This window comes from Takifugu rubripes, chromosome 7 (genome assembly GCF_901000725.2).
Source record: "Takifugu rubripes chromosome 7, fTakRub1.2, whole genome shotgun sequence".
Classification (NCBI taxonomy): domain Eukaryota; kingdom Metazoa; phylum Chordata; class Actinopteri; order Tetraodontiformes; family Tetraodontidae; genus Takifugu; species Takifugu rubripes.
Genome location: NC_042291.1, coordinates 13571770 through 13589859, shown reverse-complemented (window position 1 = coordinate 13589859; position 18090 = coordinate 13571770). Strand labels below are relative to the sequence as shown.

Genomic DNA, 18090 nt, shown 5'->3' with positions numbered 1-18090 from the left:
AAAAAATCCTCCCGCGCACGCCAGATGAAAAAGAAAAGACCAGGAGAAGTCTTTCCGAGCCAGAAATAATTTTCCTATACTGTCACCAGTGAAGTGAGCGTGGATTTATGACAACAGAAATGTGAAACACCTCTTACTGGGACTGGAAGTGCACTTACTCGCATATAATTCCTCTTTAGAGGCCTCGGGAGGAAGGTGAAGACTTTTTAATAACTCTTTCTATTCACCTCCATCCCTATTAAGAGGTCTGGTGGACTGAAAGCACAGAGAGGAGGTGTTGAGAGGATTGGTCTGAACTTAGAGACGTGGAATGAGGGGGCTGTACTTTTCTTTGGAAGCTTTGTCTGGAGCGGCGCTCCAGAATTCGCTGTGAGGAGCCTTTTATGGTGTCATTAGTGTAACTGTTCCGCCGAGGACAAAATGATTCCATGGGTTAGGAGGAGTTAATCACCTGCCAATCAAACCTCATCAGGCTGCCTCTGCGGATGAGGCGCCGCGTAAATCCCATCGTATTTACAGGCCCTTCAATTAGGCAGATACAGGCGAGCAGGCCAGGGGGAGACGGGACGAGCGGAGGGCATGCTGGGAAGGGAAATGGAGGAGGGAAGACAGAGATAGAGGAAGACAGAAGGTGGACGCCTCCTATCTGACACTAAGCAGCAGAGTTGTAATGTCTTCAAAGGCCATCGCAGTCAATAAAGTTCCTAATGTGCTTAAAGCAATTACTGTGTGGAGAGAGGAGCAGAGTGCATGCTGGGATATTAACCTCAGTAACCCGCTCTGTCTGTTCCCTAATTAAATTATCCCCATTTTAACGCACAAGCGCGCGCTTGTGCAGGCGTGCGTGCATGCATCCCCCGCATCCTGACGCGACACAAAAGAGGGAGGGAAGTTAAAGACCGACGGCGACGGAGTCCGACGCTGATTAACCGACTGAGTTCGGAGACGCTGCTCCTGCCTCCCGAAGCACCGCTGATGGTTCTCAAGACAAACGAGCAGCCCCGACGCGCACTTTCTTCCTAGTTAAACAACAGACGTCCACTCGTTTCCTCAGAAACGAGACGTTACATTTGTATTAGCGGAAGGAAATATAGCCTTTGCTAGTAATTATAGGGGGAGATTTGTGCGTAGGTGGCATTTAGATGCACGTCTTTAGTTAAAGCCTTTATTTTGTTCGTGGCTTTGTGGGTCTTCTTTAAAAGCAGCACCTCAACACAATTACGTTTTTGGAGAAGTTTCCTGCTACATTTGACAATAAATTACACGATTCCAACTAGAGAGACGTCAAAGCGGATGCAAAGTGAACTTGAAGCCCTTCAGAGATGTTTTTGCTCCTCCGCGCGGTGCACGGTGGCGTCTTCCCTGACAACCTGCCGCATTTCCTGGGTCTGAATTAAAACATATAAATAGAAATCTTCCCCAGACTAACAGCTAATGCTCCTCAGTGATGCCCCCCCAGGCTCTGTCCACCCCGCACCCGAGGCGGTCCGGGACAGAAAAGCTTCTGGGATAAACGCAGGGGACACCCGTTGGCTGACGCCCGTTTTTATTGATAAGAACCCGTTTTAATCTCCGGAGCTGCGCTGCCGCTGCAGCAGCATGAGGTGCTTGGGTGCCACTCCAACGCTTTGATGATAAAAGAGAATCGCTGTGTGGTTTGACACAAACAAACACCACCAGCACACGCGCGCGCGCTCGTGATGAATATGATAATGCCGGGCTGCAGTGAATGCGTTAAAATCCGCTTCCGCAGCCCAGCAGGAACTACAGCTTAAATAACATCACAGCAACCGAGCGGTTGGTGATATTCACACGTGTCCTCTGGCTTTTTGAAATATCCCAGCTCAGCGAACGCCTCGTGACGAATGTGGCCACCTCAAACACGCACATTTACGCAAGTGAAAGTGTCTCAATCAAAATCAAAAAGATTTTATGACATTTATTAAGAAGAGGCTCTTCCAGATGTGTAATTTCAGCAGGACCATGATGCCACGGAGGCTACGAGTGAGCAATTTTCAAGAAACGAGGGTACAGCCGGGAACGTCGTCAAGGCCACGGGGTCCAAAAGGGTTTTTATTCAATTGTTGAGAGGTGCTTCAGCGCACTGCAGAATGACCCCCCCCGCGCGCGCTCTGTGCCGCTGTGCCATGCGTGTTACTTACTGAGTGCGTGCGTGCTCGTTGCTCCACGAAGGCCGTGGATGACAGACATAAAAAAGTGACTACGAAGCGAAACTGCGGCCTTGAGGTGGCGGTGTGTGTGGGTGTGTGTGTGTGTGGGTGTGTGTGTGTGTGGGGGGGGGGGGGGGGGGGGGGGGGGGTGCAAGGACAATACAGCAGGGACCATTTTTTTATTTTAGATTTTACCTCCAGTGTGTGCGTGTGCATGAGGCATAAAGAAAAAGATCACTTCACAGAGCCTAAATGAGGTTGGGGAATTGGATGGAACATGTCTTCCCCGCCCCCCCCCCCCACCGATTGGAAAGTGTCTCGCTCATATTTGCAGGAGGACATATGGGCTGTGTAGCAAAGCCGCTGAATGATTGGGGGGAGCCAACGTCAAAGGAGATGATATAAAAACGGGGTTACGGGGGCATCAGTCACTGGGGGGCGTCACGGTCAACGTTAATGAGGACTGATGGACGTAGGTTCGACTGTCTAAACACAACGCAGAGGCTGCGCTAAACGCCATGTCCAGCTCAACTTAATCCATCACTGGCAACGCGCTGAGACGGGACACACACACACACACACACACACACACACACACACACACACACAGGAGCAGACACAGGGACAAGACAAGGTGGTAGACAGCCAATGTGGAGACAGATGGGGGAGGTAAATAGGGGTGTCATAGCGGTGTGATAGAATGAGGCAGAGGAGAATTCATCCTATTTCCTTTAGCCTCTGTCCTCCTGCTGACAACACCCTGAAATAGGACCTGTGCTATCTCTGTATATGCACCTGTGTTTGCGTGTGTGTGTGTGTGTTTGTGTGTGTGTGTGTGTGCGCACCAACCAACACCTATATGTGTGTGTTTGACTAGCAAAGAGAGGACTACGTAGGAAGTGAGGACAGTTTAGCTGGTCCTCACATCTTCAATGGGTCGTTTGAGGATTAGGACTTGGTTGGTTTAACATGGTTAAGCTGAAACTTGGGTTTCAGTTAAGGTTAGGCTGAGGGTCTGGGTCAGGGTTAGGGACAGGGACAGGGAAATGCATTTTGCTAGTAAAGGCCCTCACAAAGATGGATGAATGTGTGTTTGTGCTCTAGGAATCCCATGGGGCTGCTCAGCACGGCGCCATTGCACCTCACCGAGAGGTGGAAACACACATGTTGTAAATGCATTCTGTGTGTATCTGCCCCGGAACACTGCAAAAACAAGAACAAATAAAGTATTTTAACATTATAACATACGCACGGGCGTCACGGGCGTCAGCTGCAATGTATAAGAACAAAAGGCTATTGGTGAATCGGCAGTGGTCCTCAACTTCGATTGTTAAATTCCTTTTATTTTCATCCGTGTCCGACCTTGCACACAATCAAACTCTGCAACAATTGGTGTTATTTTACAAATGGCGCCCAGAGTGTCAGCTCCTTCCTGCACGTTCATTCTCTGTAACAGAGATTTGATGTGATCAAGGCTAATGATGGAAAATAATGGAGCTGTTGGCGCCATTGTCCCTCCTGCTCTTCTGGGTCAGGGTCAACCCGACACGTCAGCTCTGCATCCCTGTAACCAGTACTCAGACACCAATCACCAATAATCAAGAGAGAGATGGTGTGTGTGTGTAATGATTGGTGCATTTTCCAAAGAAAACGGACAATTGGGTTCTTTCTCCCTCGCTGGCGGAGATGCGCCCGCGATGACGAGCAGGACAACCTCGAGCTTAATTACAGCCCGAAACACGCCGAACCGAGCCGCAGAACCAGACAATTAAACGCTCACGCAGCAGTTTCCCAACGAGCAGCTCTCACACGCACGGACAGGAACTCGCAGGTGATGCTAATTGCTAACAGCCGCCGCTTCAATAATGATAAAGCACAATTTTCCCAGTATTTCGGGGTGACCGGTGCTGTTCAATTCTGGAGCGATGTCGTAATCTCATGTGGAGAACTGCTGGAATGACCCTTAAAGGTGGTTCTGAAGATGAAGCTAGCCCTCGTGAGTTAAAAGGAGAGCGAAGGAACTCTTGTGTTTAATTATTTGGGATTTCCAGGCTTAGATATCCGCTCTTGAGTCGATCCACGAATGATCAAGTAATAAATATGCTGAATCAGAAAAAGAACTTAATCACAATTTTTCAGACAATCCTGCTGAGGCGAGCTGCAGAAATTGGCCTGTAGCTCTGGGAATGAATAAAAGACCCTTTTGTTTTGCATATATTAATAAAAATGCAGATTTAGGCGCTGCCTCAGCCAGGAACAGGAACTCGCTTCTTAGACCTCAGTTGCGATATCCTGGCATCATCTGGTCCGCAAACGCACATAAACGCAAAGTAATCTAAAGGCTTTTATCCAATTAAAAAACTACTTCTTGCTTTGATGTAAGTACATCATTGATCAAAGCAGACTTCTGCCACATTTAACTACACCTTTATTTGGACTTCAGCTCTTTGCCTCGTCTCTTGTTCTCTCCATCGCTTTCCCTCCCATGAGCCCCCCTGACTCCCCCCCCCACTCCCCCACCCACCATTTCTTCGTCTCACTGAAGTCTGCATCGAGCAATTAAAATCAAAGCATTAGAGTTAAAAAGGAGGATCTGACCAAGGAAAAATTACCATCCAAATACTCCCTCGCGGACCTCATATTTCAAAAATAAAATGTCAGAGAGCCCCCCCGCCCCCTCCCCAGCCATGAAAATTAAAAACACCAAACACTGTTTCCTGTGACAACATACAGTATGTTTTCCTCAGGAGTGTGTGTGTGTGTGGGGGGGGGGGGTCCTCTCGAAGGCGACTTCTCTCGATTAAATTTGGATGTCCCACCTTCTGCTCCCTGTCACTCATCCTTGTGTTGCTTTTGCTGCCCCGACCCCCCCCCCACTTTCCCCCGTAATCCTCTTCAGATCCTCTGTTTTCTTCAAGCCATCTCTGTCACTCTACACACACACACACACACACACACACACACACACACACACACACACACACACACACACACACACACACACTTTCTGAACATATTTCATCAAAGGTCTCCTTGCAGGTACCACTAACCCTGATCTCATTAACTGCTGCTAAGCACAAAAGACTGGTGAGAACCTACTGTCTCCATCACACACACACACATCCAGACGCACACAGGCATGCGCACGCACGCACACACACAGCTTGCGTAACCCGAACGACAGCTCAGGACATGTACATCAAAGATGGAAACCTTCCAGAAGGCTTCATGTTTAATTCCCACACTAAAACAATCTGATGATTTTTGGAGTGCGTGCGTGCGTGTGTGTGTGTGTGCGTGTGTGTGTCCCCCAACCCTTCACTTACCGTCCTGTCAGCAGCTGTATTAACCTGGGGTCTCTCTGCACTCCTGATCACTGTAACCCCATTAACTCCCATTAAGTCTCATTAGCGCCCTCGTGAGAATCGTTACTCCTCGCTTGATCTAATTCCCTCACTAACTTCTGAGGGCTTTTTTTTTTGGTGGCAGGAGCCGGTGAGAGTGGGAGAGTTGTGCCAGTGATGGACTGACAGTAATTGGAACCAAAAGAGTGTCCCGCGTGGAGCAGGGAGGCTACTCTTTTGTCCAGGGAGACTTTGGAAAATGTCCCAAATGCAGGAGTGACAGTTGGACGCCGAATCAGCTGCAATTACACGCGAGTGTCAGGGCGAATTCAGCACCACGCGGTCACGAGGATGAATTATAAACTCAGTGCCACCGGGGTCTCTGCTCCCGAGTCAGATTTGCTGCTGTGCAGGGGGAGGAGAGATGAAGAGGTGGCTCTCAGGGATCATATTGGGCGATTCATTCATGACTGATTCACGTGTTCTCTTCTAGTTTCAGCTGACAGGTGGCGCTGAGCTGGAGGTCCGAGACTTGTGCTTCCTGCCAGGAGGCAGCCAAACAGCTGAACAGACTGAACGGAGCATGTCACGTCCGGTCCGTCCAGTTTCTGTTCTCCTTTTAGAGCGTTTAGCAAGATGTTTCTGGAATGTGATCAGACCAAATTTCATAACAGCTCTGTTGCAACCCTTAGTTTTAGTAAAGGAAAAAAATATCATTATCGTATGGAGAAATGTGTGTTCTCTCTCTCACACACACACACACACACACACACACACACACACACACACACACACACACACACACACACACACACACACACACACACACGACTAGAGATCACCTGCCTAATGCTGAACCCTTTGGTGCTGCCCGCCGATGTTGGTGCCCGTCAGGCCGAAGCACACGGATGCTCCGGCCTCGGTTGACCTCCCGACAGGCTGTGCGTTCAAATGCGGGCCCACACGCATCATCGTTGGTGCTGCGTGCGCCGCAGGGCCACGCTCGTCATAAGGGACGCTGGCGGGAAACTCTGTCGACAGGCAGGAGAGAAGTGTGGACGCGTGCGTGCGTGCGTGAGACGGCGGAGGAAACCGACCCTGAAGAAGCGCGTGCGAGCGCGACACCGTCTTGGGATGAGGTGACACGTATACTCTTGACGCCCCGATCACAAAATAATATGAAACTAAAGTGGAGGGAAATAACAATTTGGCAACGTCTGATAGGAGACATCAAAGAGCTCCAGCAGAGGGAGAATTCTTCGGCTTCTGTCTGATATTGTTGGTCGGCGGCGCCACAGAACCGCCTCAAACTAATTCACCCGTTATTCTTATCAGCACGTCGATTAGATTTCCCCCACCGCCGACACCCCGGTCTGATGCTGCTTTCATTTAGCAGTCTGGGGTGGAAAGATGACTGGAGAGGCAGAGAGCGCGCTCGGATATATGGAAGTGTGTAGGAGTGTGTCCGGATACGTGTGTTACAAGGAAAGATTGGATCCAAACCGTTCAGCTTACATGGCGCTGATCGAACACCGGCGCAGCGGGGGGCAGCGGGGGTCAGCGGGGGTCAGCGGGGGTCAGCGGGGGTCAGCGGGGAGAGGCTCCTGTAGCTCTACCACCATCACAGTGAGAGAGGGAGGGAGAGGGAGAAAGGGAGGGGGGAGGAGAGGGAGACGGAGAGATGAGGTTGCGAGAGAGAAATGGGAGAGGGGAGAGAAGGAGGGAAAAGAGAAAGAAAAGGGAGAAACAACGAGAGAGAGAGAGAGAGGGCACAAGGGGAGGGTGAGGGAGTGAGAAGAGTGAGATGAAGTGGACAAGAAGGGAGGGGGAGAAAGAGTGATGGAGTGATATTGGAGGAAAGAAGAGAGGAAGGAGAGAGAGAGATTTTGCACACCCCCACCTCTCTCTCTACTCACGTCTGCTGCATTTTATCTTCTGCAGATGTTTCGTTTAAAGTCCGGCAAAAACGCTTCCACCAAGCTCGGCTGCAGCCACATCTGGAGGGGCTGTAGCATCCTCTGAAACGTCGGTCTTGAGAAAGGCTGCAACCTCAGAGAGATAAATGGGAGGGGGGGGACAGACACAGCATCAGCTGTGTGGAGGATCTGAAGCCAGAGGAGAATCAGCCTCCGACCATATCACTTGTCCCTGTTATGTTTTGCCCTGGAGCCCAGCAGCTCCTCACCTCACATCAGACTCCTGAGGCGTCTGACAGCAGATCTGATGTGGGAGCCAAACCGAACTGTTCTCCTCCATCATTCATTAGTACGGTGGCGTTTACCAGCTTCTAAAACCGCTAAATTAGCCACTACTGCTAAATTAGCCGCTACATAGCAACTGTCAAAAATGAGTCAGGATTCAATCAGCCACTAAAACTTTTAGAATCTTGTCCAGAGGTGTCCCAAACGCATCACCTGGCACGTCTTCATTTCCATTGTTAAATCACCACGGCAACCAGAGGCCGTTACAAAGCATCCTGCCCAATTTAATGCCGTTCAACGTAAGCTGCTTACACAGATGGACAGCGAGGACGGGCTGGAGTAATCGCTGTTGAGGTTTAATTACATAATGGAGGACGTATCTGCGTGTGCGCTGCACTTGAGAGGCAACGCTGTGTTTATGTCACATGGAGAGAGGCCAACACACACACACACACACACACACACACACACACACACACACACACACACACACACACACACACACACACATTGCAGCCAGTTAGCGGGGCAGCAGAGGGAGTAATTACAGTGTGGGACAGGTCACCGGCCTCACGGTTCACCTCAGTGCTGAACACTGCAACTATTCCAGACCGCTGGGAAAAGTCTCCAGGCTGAGCTCAACTTATGGAGCCTTGAGCATTAATTACTCACAGGGGTAACATACAGATGGAGATTAGCCCCTAATTGGCGGGTTTACCTCCGCTGACCACCATATCAGTGACTGATTAGGGGCTTCGGGTTCATTCGCTCCACGACCAGCCGCACATCCAAAATAAGGCCAGGGACGTGTTCTGAGCACATGTTGAAGTGATTAGGCACCAAAAGGGTCATGTGAGCACATGATGGGGGCGATCTGCAGAGGAACACAGGGTTGGGGGGGTTGTGAGAATTCTGGGATTGTGTTTGGGAGCCTAAAAACACTTTAAAGATTCATCTTAACCTCTAATCCTGGTGATACTTCAGATATCAAATCAGATCCTGAAAGATAAACATGTTTTTACACAAACTCGCGGATGTGCTTCGCAGATGAACGTCCCCAGGGTTTTTTTTTCTCTCTCTTCCTGTGTGGTTCCTAACGTGCAGCTGTTGCAATTTTGGTAAATCCAGACAGTTTTGGCAGAATACAAAGTGTACTGTGTGGTTTTCCCGATTGTTGCACAATTGTAGCTTCCTGGAAGAAAAACATTCCTCCTAGAATCAACACAGACACACCCCCCGCCACACACACACCCACCGGCCACACACACACACAGAGGCACATGTGCACACATGGACTTTCCCAGTTTAACCAAGCATCAAAGCTGGGGGGAGGAGGGGGGTGCGGGGGGTTGGCCAGTACAAAATTGACTCGAGCCTGCAAATTCGGTCAGTCTAGAGAGCGAGTCAGTAAACAGTCAGTAAACAGTCGGTAAAGAGAGCGTCCACGTGGATTAAAACCACCACCTCTGCCTCGACCGGCCAGTTCCTTCACAACCGTCTGGAGGAGTGTGTGGCTCACAGGGGAACCTTACAGGGACCGTGTCGGACTGGTGCCATGTCTGACGGCCTGAGCGACGTGTCGACTGGGCCGAAGCAGGAGAGCGTGGCGTTGTGCCCTCTGGAGGCAGCAGCTGCACCCCAGCAGGAGCCTCTGTGCATCTTTGGGACCGGAGACTTCGGGCGCTCTCTGGGCCAGCGCCTTCTCCAGGCTGGCTACAAGGTGGTCTATGGCAGCCGCAGACCTCAGAGCTGCGGCCCCGTGCCTCCGGGAACTCAGGTACGGCACGTCTCGTTACCTCAGCTCACCCTCGGTAATTTGTTTATCTTTTCTTACCCACTATTATCGTTGTTAAGGTCAGTATGTGAAAACTCAAGACAGGCTCTGGTGCTTGAGATCAAAGTTCATTGTTCCTGCATGAAAAACAAGATATTATCAACCTCTGGAGACTGATTAAGATGCACAAAGCATAATCTGTCTACCTGTGTGTGTGTATGTCTCATATTCCAACCCATGCTGCACTTATCGCAGAAGCTATCAATCTCAACAACAAGCTAGCTACAGTATTAGCGACTGTTTTTACACACAACTCATGCACGACAGTGAGGTTTGTCTGGTTTTTGCAGGTCATGAGCCACATGGCGGCGGCCCAGTCAGCCAGCTTGGTCTTTCTTTGTATCCACAGAGAAAACTACGACTTTCTGGAGACGCTTGTGCATCAGCTTAGCGGAAAGGTACCCCGTCAGACGCCTCTGAACAAAGTAGCAGCGATGCCTAAGCACTAACGGTCCCGGCTGCTGTGTTTCTTTATTGATTGGAAGGTGCTGGTGGACGTTAGCAACAACCTCAAGAAGAATATTTACCCAGAGGCCAATGCCGAATATCTGCAGAAGTAAGAAGGAATTGGGCCGCTATAATTAGCATTGTTAGGTCTCACACGCTGAGGTAAACAGCAACAGGAAGGACATGAAGCAACTCTGGGTTTGTTTGTTTACTGTCCAGACTGATTCCCGGAGGTCACGTGGTGAAGGCGTTTAACACCTTGTCTGCCTGGGCCCTGCAGAATGGACCCGCAGATGCCAGTCGACAGGTACTGAGCGAATCCCAGGATTTTATTGCATATTTAATGTACATTTCAGCTTCTATTTAGGAGGCTCTCCCTTTGGTTCTCCCAAATTATGACACCTTGGGATTTACACTGGATGTTTGGATTCGTCTTGCATCCACTAATGTGTTTAACTCGCAGATGTGTCGCACAGTGGGGGTGTTGATTATATTCCAGTTCTGATCAAAACAAATCCATGTAAATGAAGCCAATCTGAGGCATCAGGAGCGCCGCGAGCGCCATCTCTGATGTCTCCTAGAATCAATTAACTCCACTGTCTCTGTCGGATCTGAGCTCCCATCTTCTGCCTCCTTGTACTCAAAGCTGCAGCATATGTAGGTTTTTTCCACTTTTGTTTTGATCTGCTTGTGCTTTCCCCCGGGAGACACGTGCACATGTGTGTTTATCTATTTGGGTGTGCTGGTGTCTATGGCACACACAGAATTACCACACAGGTGTTAACTGAGCACACTTGTTTTTACCTGATTATTCATCTAAAATAAATATTTTATCCAGGTCGCTACAGGATTGTCAGGTACTTTCATGTTCCTTCCCTCTGGAGTCCAAAACCCTCCTTTCATCGATGTGCTTGCAGATGCATCGAGATGAAGGCATAATTTTAAAGACATTAAAGGAGAATTCCAGATCCATTTCCCTCCCTTAAGTTTCATGGCTTTATGTTCTCCCTCTCCTCCCCCACATACTATATTCCATTTTTGACTCTTTTGGCTGCATTATTCTGTCTACCTTGACGCGCTGAGTGAAACGTAGACAATCTAGCCGTGCAGCACCTAACGTCACACACAGGTTTTCACTCTAGTCAGAAGAAATGGCCTCCTGAGGGCTATGGGGTGTTTTGTTGTTTTCCTGCATTGTATTTCATTTTGTACAGTACAATGGTGTACATAGGCATATAAATTGAGAACTTAGTAACATTAGCTAAAGTGTCGATTCATCAAAGCCAGGAGAACTATGAACCTGAAGGCTTAAAGCTAGCAGCTAGCGTTGGACTCGCTACCGAGAAAGCTCAGCATGACGACTAAGATTAATGCATTACCTTAAATACGTGTCCAGATATATTTTCTGCAAGTCACCACAGAGAAAAAGGGGCCTTTTTTCTCAGCCAATTGCTCACCAGTAACTCAAGTCCTCCAAACGGTGCTCCTCGTCGCTCTCATGCCGGTCTGGCTCGTTATAGTCATAAACAGGCGTTCCGTCGATTTTGATGTGGTTGAATCCAAATTTTAGGCGGCGCATCGTTCGGTAGACACAATAATGTTGACACAAACACAATCGATGGGACACAAATAGAGTCATACAAAGAAGCAGCGTACTCAATTAATTATCTAACTGTCCCATCTTGTCAATATGCAACCTAATGAACTCTTATTTCATGTGTTTTATAACCATTTGAGATGCACGGTGCAACAAAATTATGGATGGAAAAGTAATGAGGTTAACCAGAAACCACTGTAACACTTTACAATAAGTAGCAGAAATGGGCAGAAGACAAAAACAGAAGGGAATAATTCCAGAATTATTCAGAATACAGATTTACTCCCAGAATTCCAAAGGCAGCGGCGACCGTCTGGTATGAATGTTTGAGAAATCCGATGAAATACGGAGTGGGTTTCTCCTCGTTCCAGGTGTATCTGTGTGGGAACAGCACAGAGGCCAAGCAGCCGGTGTCAGAGGTGGCCACCAAACTGGGCCTCTCTGTTCTGGACAGAGGCTCTCTGAATGCAGCCAGAGAGCTGGAGGACTTCCCCCTGGAGCTGTTCCCAGTGTGGAGGCTGCCGCTGCGCCTGACCCTGGGCCTCACCGTCTCCTTCTACACCTACCTGTTCCTCAGAGACGTCATCTACACCTACGTGACTGAGGGGAAAGACATCTCCTTCAGAATCATGGTGTCCCTGGCTAACAAGGTGAAGCCCTTCGAGCCTCCGCTCCTCTCTCAGAGACGACCCCCGCCGGTGCGTGTCCTTTTAACCCTTTGTCCACCGCCTTTCAGGTGTTTCCCATCGTGTCCCTCATCCTGCTCTCTCTGTGCTACCTGCCCGGTGTCATCGCCGCCTTCCTCCAGCTCTACAAAGGAACCAAATACAAGTCAGAACCCATGAGCAGGCGCCTGTGATGTGTTTTAAGTGTGTTTTATGATGACGCGTTTTAAGCCGGTTAATGTCCGTCTAAGGCGTTTCCCCGACTGGCTGGATCGCTGGATGCTGTGCAGGAAGCAGCTGGGGCTGATAGCGCTCGGCTTCGCTTGTCTTCATGTGCTCTACACTCTCATCATCCCCATAAGGTGCGCAGCAGGGGCCCTCGCCACACACCTGTTCAACGGAGCTGCTGGGCCGAGAAGCCCTCAATATTTCACAATATTCAGGGAATATCTGGGAAGTTGTCGCAGTGCAGGAAGCACCTTTTGATCCAGATCCTTTTCATTCCCAGGTATTACGTAAGGTTTAAGATCGCGGAAAGCACCATTTCGAAGGTAAGACAGGCCTCGCGGAAGGGGACATTTGAGGATGTCATCACTGTCTCCACCCGCACAGAGCGAATATAAACTCTCACCTTTTAGGTGAAAATGAACCAAACGTCAACCTTCGACACGTCCGTGGCGTGGCACTCCGACTCCTACCTCGCAGTGGGGATCCTGGGATTTGGCTTCTACATCCTGCTGGGAATCACGTCGCTCCCCTCGGTCAGCAACGCTCTCAGCTGGAGAGAGTTCAGCTTCGTGCAGGTCGGCTTCACACGATAATCCTCCAGTTTATTATAAACTCCACCCTAAAAAGGTGTCTCGTCAAATATTATGGAGGCTCCACTCATCTCTATACCTCCTACTCAGGTTCACACCCAAATTTTATGCTCCGCGCATTAAAACGGAAGGTTTCCTTCTGTTTGCTGCTCGTTGCCAAGTGGCTGACTGGCAGACAATGAAAATAAAGCAGCTGCCAGTATATTTTTTCAGTCGTTTTTATAGCGTTTCACGAGCCAGCTTTTGATCGAATAAACACAAACAGGCACGCTTGGGAATGAAAAGCTGCAAATGACACCCGGGCTCGATGACTCAGTGCACGGAGTCGTGCGCTCACACCAACAGTCGGGATCATTTTAAAAATGTGCCTGCTGGAAATATTTCAAAGTCTCCAATTTTTTTCACCCCTTTTTTTTTCCTTTCGGTACCGCTGCACCTGTTTATGCTCTAGGCTGCTGATGTTGAGTCAGGATGGAAATTTAAGGAATGGATCTTCATATCACCGTGCAGCCAAAAATCCAGCTACTATCACATGGTTTATGGCTTTAGAACCCTCCTTAGGTCGACGTCTTTGGGAAGAGCGGTTGAGATATCTCCGAGTCTTCCTCTCTGATAGGCTGTCCGTGGACCGATGCCAGTATTAACCTTCTCCACCACTTGGGCCAATGAAACGCGAGATCGGCCTCCCCACAGGGGAGAGGCTCATTCATAAATGTAACTAGGCCATGTCAAGATCATTAACTCCTTCATCACTGCTTCCTTTGAATCAAGTGCAAATTAAGCAGCACTATAAATGTTAAGATATTCATGGGATGTACTTCAGAGGGCAGATATTACCCACAGTTACAGATTTGTGTCCACAGGAAGGTAATACCGAGTTTAAATGTGTTTATGAGAGCAGTGAGCACTAGTTTGTGATCTAGCTGTCAGCTGTTTTTCAGCGCAGTAATTTAAATGAGTTAATTGCTGACTTTTCATCGCTTTCCCTGTCTTCCAGTCCAAGCTGGGGTATTTGACGCTCTTCCTCTGCACCCTGCACACTTATCTGTATGGAGGGACCCGCTTTCTCAGACCCTCCACCTATAAATGGTGCACTCCTCCAGGCTACATGCTCTGCCTTTTGCTCCCTTCGGTCGTGCTCGCGCTCAAGCTGCTGATTCTCCTGCCCTGCGTGGACCGCAGCCTGACCCGCATCCGAAGAGGCTGGGAGAGGAACGGCGCAGGGGACGACAGCAGAAAAGCGCTGCTAACGTAGACCTAAAACAGCCTATTCCACCAGTAAACATGTTTCTTGTGCAAACCTCTGTGATGTTACTATACTGTGAGAAATTCACCTTTTATAACATATATAATATAGTTATAAAATATAAGATTGCTTCGTATCAACTGTCTGGCATCACTTTTTCCTGCTCACAGGGGCTGTTTAACCATTTTAGATGTTGCTGTTATTATCTTTATGTTGCCCATTTATAAGCTATGAATGGATGAGTCCTCGGGTCAGGTTGGGGGACAGACATCCATCCAATTCAGCCTAGACTGCTCCAGTTTAAGGTCAAATTGAGCCAAAACACTGCGATCCCTGTGATCACTGAGAAACCGCCCAGAGTCCAGTTCTTCAAGGTCAATGTGATGTTGCACATGTTGTCTTCCACATCTTGCCTTATATACCATGTATTTAGGAAGGAGCTACCGTGTTTCACCTCTTGCTTCCTTTGAATTATTTTTGTTACTGTTATAACCAAAGAGAAATTCTCTTAAAATAAACTCAAGTGCACCTAAATCACACGATGGTGAGTTTCTGTCCACCATGTCGCGTGTGGACGTTCCATTAGTGGAGACCCCGAGCAGAGAAGATGAGACGACCAAGCTGAAAGGTCAGCTGACCTCATGTAAACGGAGGGACCACACTGCTTCCATGCTGGGATAATGCTGAAAATGAGCTTTGTTCATTTCCGAGCCGTTTACTACCTGGGAGCCATCATTCTACAACAAATATACTAAAAGCACTCAGAGAGCCAAGAACCATCAGTCCTCTCACATTAAAATCGGTGCATCTCCCTCTTACACTGGATCCAGTCCCACCCCCGCAGCCAGCAAACTGTTATCCTGTTATCAGGAATCTCCCAGAAAAACCAGGGATAAACCTGAACCCCAGGGCCATTAAAGCCCACAATCTTTGTTTAAAGTGAAACCGTCTGGATTATAACACAAATCTGCATGGACTTAAAAACTAAGTTCATTATTCTTTATTAGTTTATTCCACAGTCTTGTTTTTGACTACAACCAAAACATATCACTGCTCTGGTAGGAACAAATGCCATTAAAGTGGCTGTATGGAGGAGAAGGAACGTTTATCTGCATTATCTATTTTAATTTCACATGCACTCTTTTTCTTTAACGGTCGGAGTTTTAGGCGAATCGTGTCTTGTGGTCACCGAGCCGGGTGGGGGAGGCCAACATACTGCGTCAGCAGCAAAAAAAGGGAAAGAGAAACGTTTTCCTTTGTAGCAATTTCAAATTTAAAGCTGAAAAATGCGGAACTTCACAAGGAAGCGACACATAGAAATGAGGAAGCAGCAAACCCACAAAACTCAGAATCCCTTTACTCGGCTGCACATCAGTATCCAAAAGAGACGCGCGAAGGTAAGATTGTCGTTAATTTCTCCTTAACTTTGGCCTCTTTGTAGCGTATTGACACCCTTGTCTCCCCTTCAGATGAGAGTTCTGCTGCTGCAGGTGATGTTGGCAGCATGTGCTGCAAGTCCTCAAGGTAAAACTATCACACAAGTGTGAGGAGCAGAAGACCCACAGCACTACTGATAGGTCCTCCAACGTTAACACTGCTTTCACATTTTCGGGAACCAGCACTTGGGTTTTTTTGGATCACACTTTAATTTGGTCCTCTCTGTCTTCCAAATGTCTCATTATTTCATTCTTCGTTCTTGTGTTCTCCGTCCCTTTTTAGATCTGTCTGGTAAGATGTTCACGTTTCCCCAAGAGACCAACACGGCTCACGTGAAGCTGACTCCGTCTCGAGAGGACTTCAGCACCGTCACCGTCTGTCACAGGTTCCTGCACAACACACACAGCGTTCCCAATTCTTGCTTCTGACCAGAGGAGATGATGAACTTGTTTCCCACAGGTCCTTCACGGACCTGAAGAGGGATCACATCCTGTTCTCCATGGCCACCCCCTCCAATGCCAACAGTCTGCTGGTGTTCTGGGACGAAGCCAACAAGGAGATGGAGTCCCACATCAAGGATAAAAAGTCAGAATACCGAGGTCTGGACTATAAGCCCAACACGTGGCATTCCATTTGTACCACCTGGGATTCTACATCCGGACTGGTGCAGCTGTGGTTTAATGGAAAATATCTGATTAAGAAATATTCCATCGCTGGCTCAAACATCCGAGGAACCACCGTGATCATACTGGGACAGGTAAGTCCTGGAAATAAACCGCAACGCGGTCTTTCAACAGGCTGTGGTGTTCCCAGTTTTACCGAAGATCTCTGAAGGGATCTGGAAACACAGAATCTCTAAAGGCTTCTAATTGACTCTGTGCAGGAGCAGGATTCCCACGGCGGGGGCTTCGACATGAAGCAGTCGTTTGTCGGCATGATGTCTGACGTCCACATGTGGGATTACATCCTGTCGCCTTGTGAGATCCGCAACTACATGGATGATCTGAACTTCACTCCGGGGAACGTGCTCAACTGGAGGGCGCTGGAGTTCCAGATCAGAGACAGAGTGCTCATAGAAGACAAAATAACCAGCTGTCAGGCAAACTGACCCAGGCCCCTAAAAACCAGGTTTCTGTGCTTGACCGTCTAGTGGGTTGTATATTTTCTTCCAAATCTATCAATTCCTTAATTCCTCTATTCATTGTACATACGTGTAACGAGCAGTCAAACAGGAAGTAAAAAGCAATTTTGAATTTGGGAAAGTTCACTTGAGCGAAAAGTGCTGGAGAAGACAGTTTAGGGCAGATATCACAGTCAGCAGCCGCGGGGGCCTCAGGAAGCGGTGGTGGTGTCACAGGAGGTCACATTTGTGCTGAGGAGGTTACAAAGGCTCAAGAAAAGCTCCAGTCTTTGGTTTCTTAATCTGTAGATTCCTGTGCAAGGTTGGATAGATGCAAATGCCTCAGACACATTAGGAACCTCTGTCAACATAAATGCGCTCATCCAGATTAATTAATTAGCAAGACAAATTCGACTTAAAAAAAAAAAGCTAATGCAATTACACACAGCGCATTAAGCTTTTGTAAGTTGCATTTTAGGTGGCGCGACTATTTAATAGTTTTATTTTGATAGCTGGACGCCCGTTTGCATTTGAGCGTTAACATAAAGACGCGTGTCGTGAGTTCTTTTGGCCCAACAACATCAAACACCATCAATAATGAACAGCTTTTAATCCTGATTCATCTAATTCCCCCCACAGCGGCCCTGTGATTCATCCAAAGAAATATTTAAATTGTTTGCCAGCCCTTACATCTATTTATGTATCGCATCGGACCTGGGGGGGGGAGGGGGGCTCCCGCTGCCCCCATTCTCTGTGACCTCCTCCATAAATAAAAAGCCTTCTTCTGATTGACACAAACAAACCCCTCCTGTCTCCGATCTCTTGAATAAACATTTTGGGGTCCGTGTCCATTTGAAGCCCTTTTTTGTTTGGTTGGCACCAGGGACCGCCCAGTGGGCGACAGCCACACAAACACGTCTTTTAAAGAAACTTTTTCTTTTCTCTGAAGCTGTACATTTATGTCACATCGATGAAACCCTCGCACAGGCAGGCGCAGTTAAAAGCAGACACGAAGATGATTGTTGTACCCTGCCGATGTCATCATCTGCCCTCTAGTGGCCATAAATATGTAAGAATCTAAAAATGCTACACTTACAAATAATAATAAAGGGATGATGAATAAATGGTTCAGTTAATCCAATATAGGGTGTGACAGTTTAAAAACACTTTTATGTGGAGCCCATTGATATTAAAGTGTTATAGTAGAGTA

At 48.3% G+C, this 18090-nt stretch overlaps 2 protein-coding genes across 2 annotated transcripts; both read left to right on the top strand.

Moving 5' to 3' along the window:
- Positions 1 to 9095: 9095 nt before the first annotated feature.
- On the top strand, positions 9096 to 14860 carry LOC101074043 (metalloreductase STEAP4). Its single transcript, XM_011605678.2, has 10 exons — positions 9096 to 9493; positions 9841 to 9948; positions 10036 to 10106; positions 10217 to 10304; positions 11966 to 12244; positions 12331 to 12425; positions 12511 to 12621; positions 12768 to 12810; positions 12898 to 13062; positions 14075 to 14860. Exons 1-10 carry the CDS (start codon positions 9272 to 9274, stop codon positions 14330 to 14332), a joined length of 1440 nt encoding a protein of 479 aa, XP_011603980.2. The 5' UTR covers positions 9096 to 9271; the 3' UTR covers positions 14333 to 14860.
- Positions 14861 to 15545: 685 nt separating this feature from the next.
- Positions 15546 to 17726, top strand: LOC101074263 (serum amyloid P-component-like). The gene is made up of 5 exons (XM_003966161.3): positions 15546 to 15720; positions 15793 to 15847; positions 16043 to 16145; positions 16220 to 16517; positions 16644 to 17726. The coding sequence occupies exons 1-5, from the start codon at positions 15610 to 15612 to the stop codon at positions 16866 to 16868; spliced, it is 792 nt and encodes a 263-aa protein (XP_003966210.3). The 5' UTR covers positions 15546 to 15609; the 3' UTR covers positions 16869 to 17726.
- Positions 17727 to 18090: the final 364 nt, after the last annotated feature.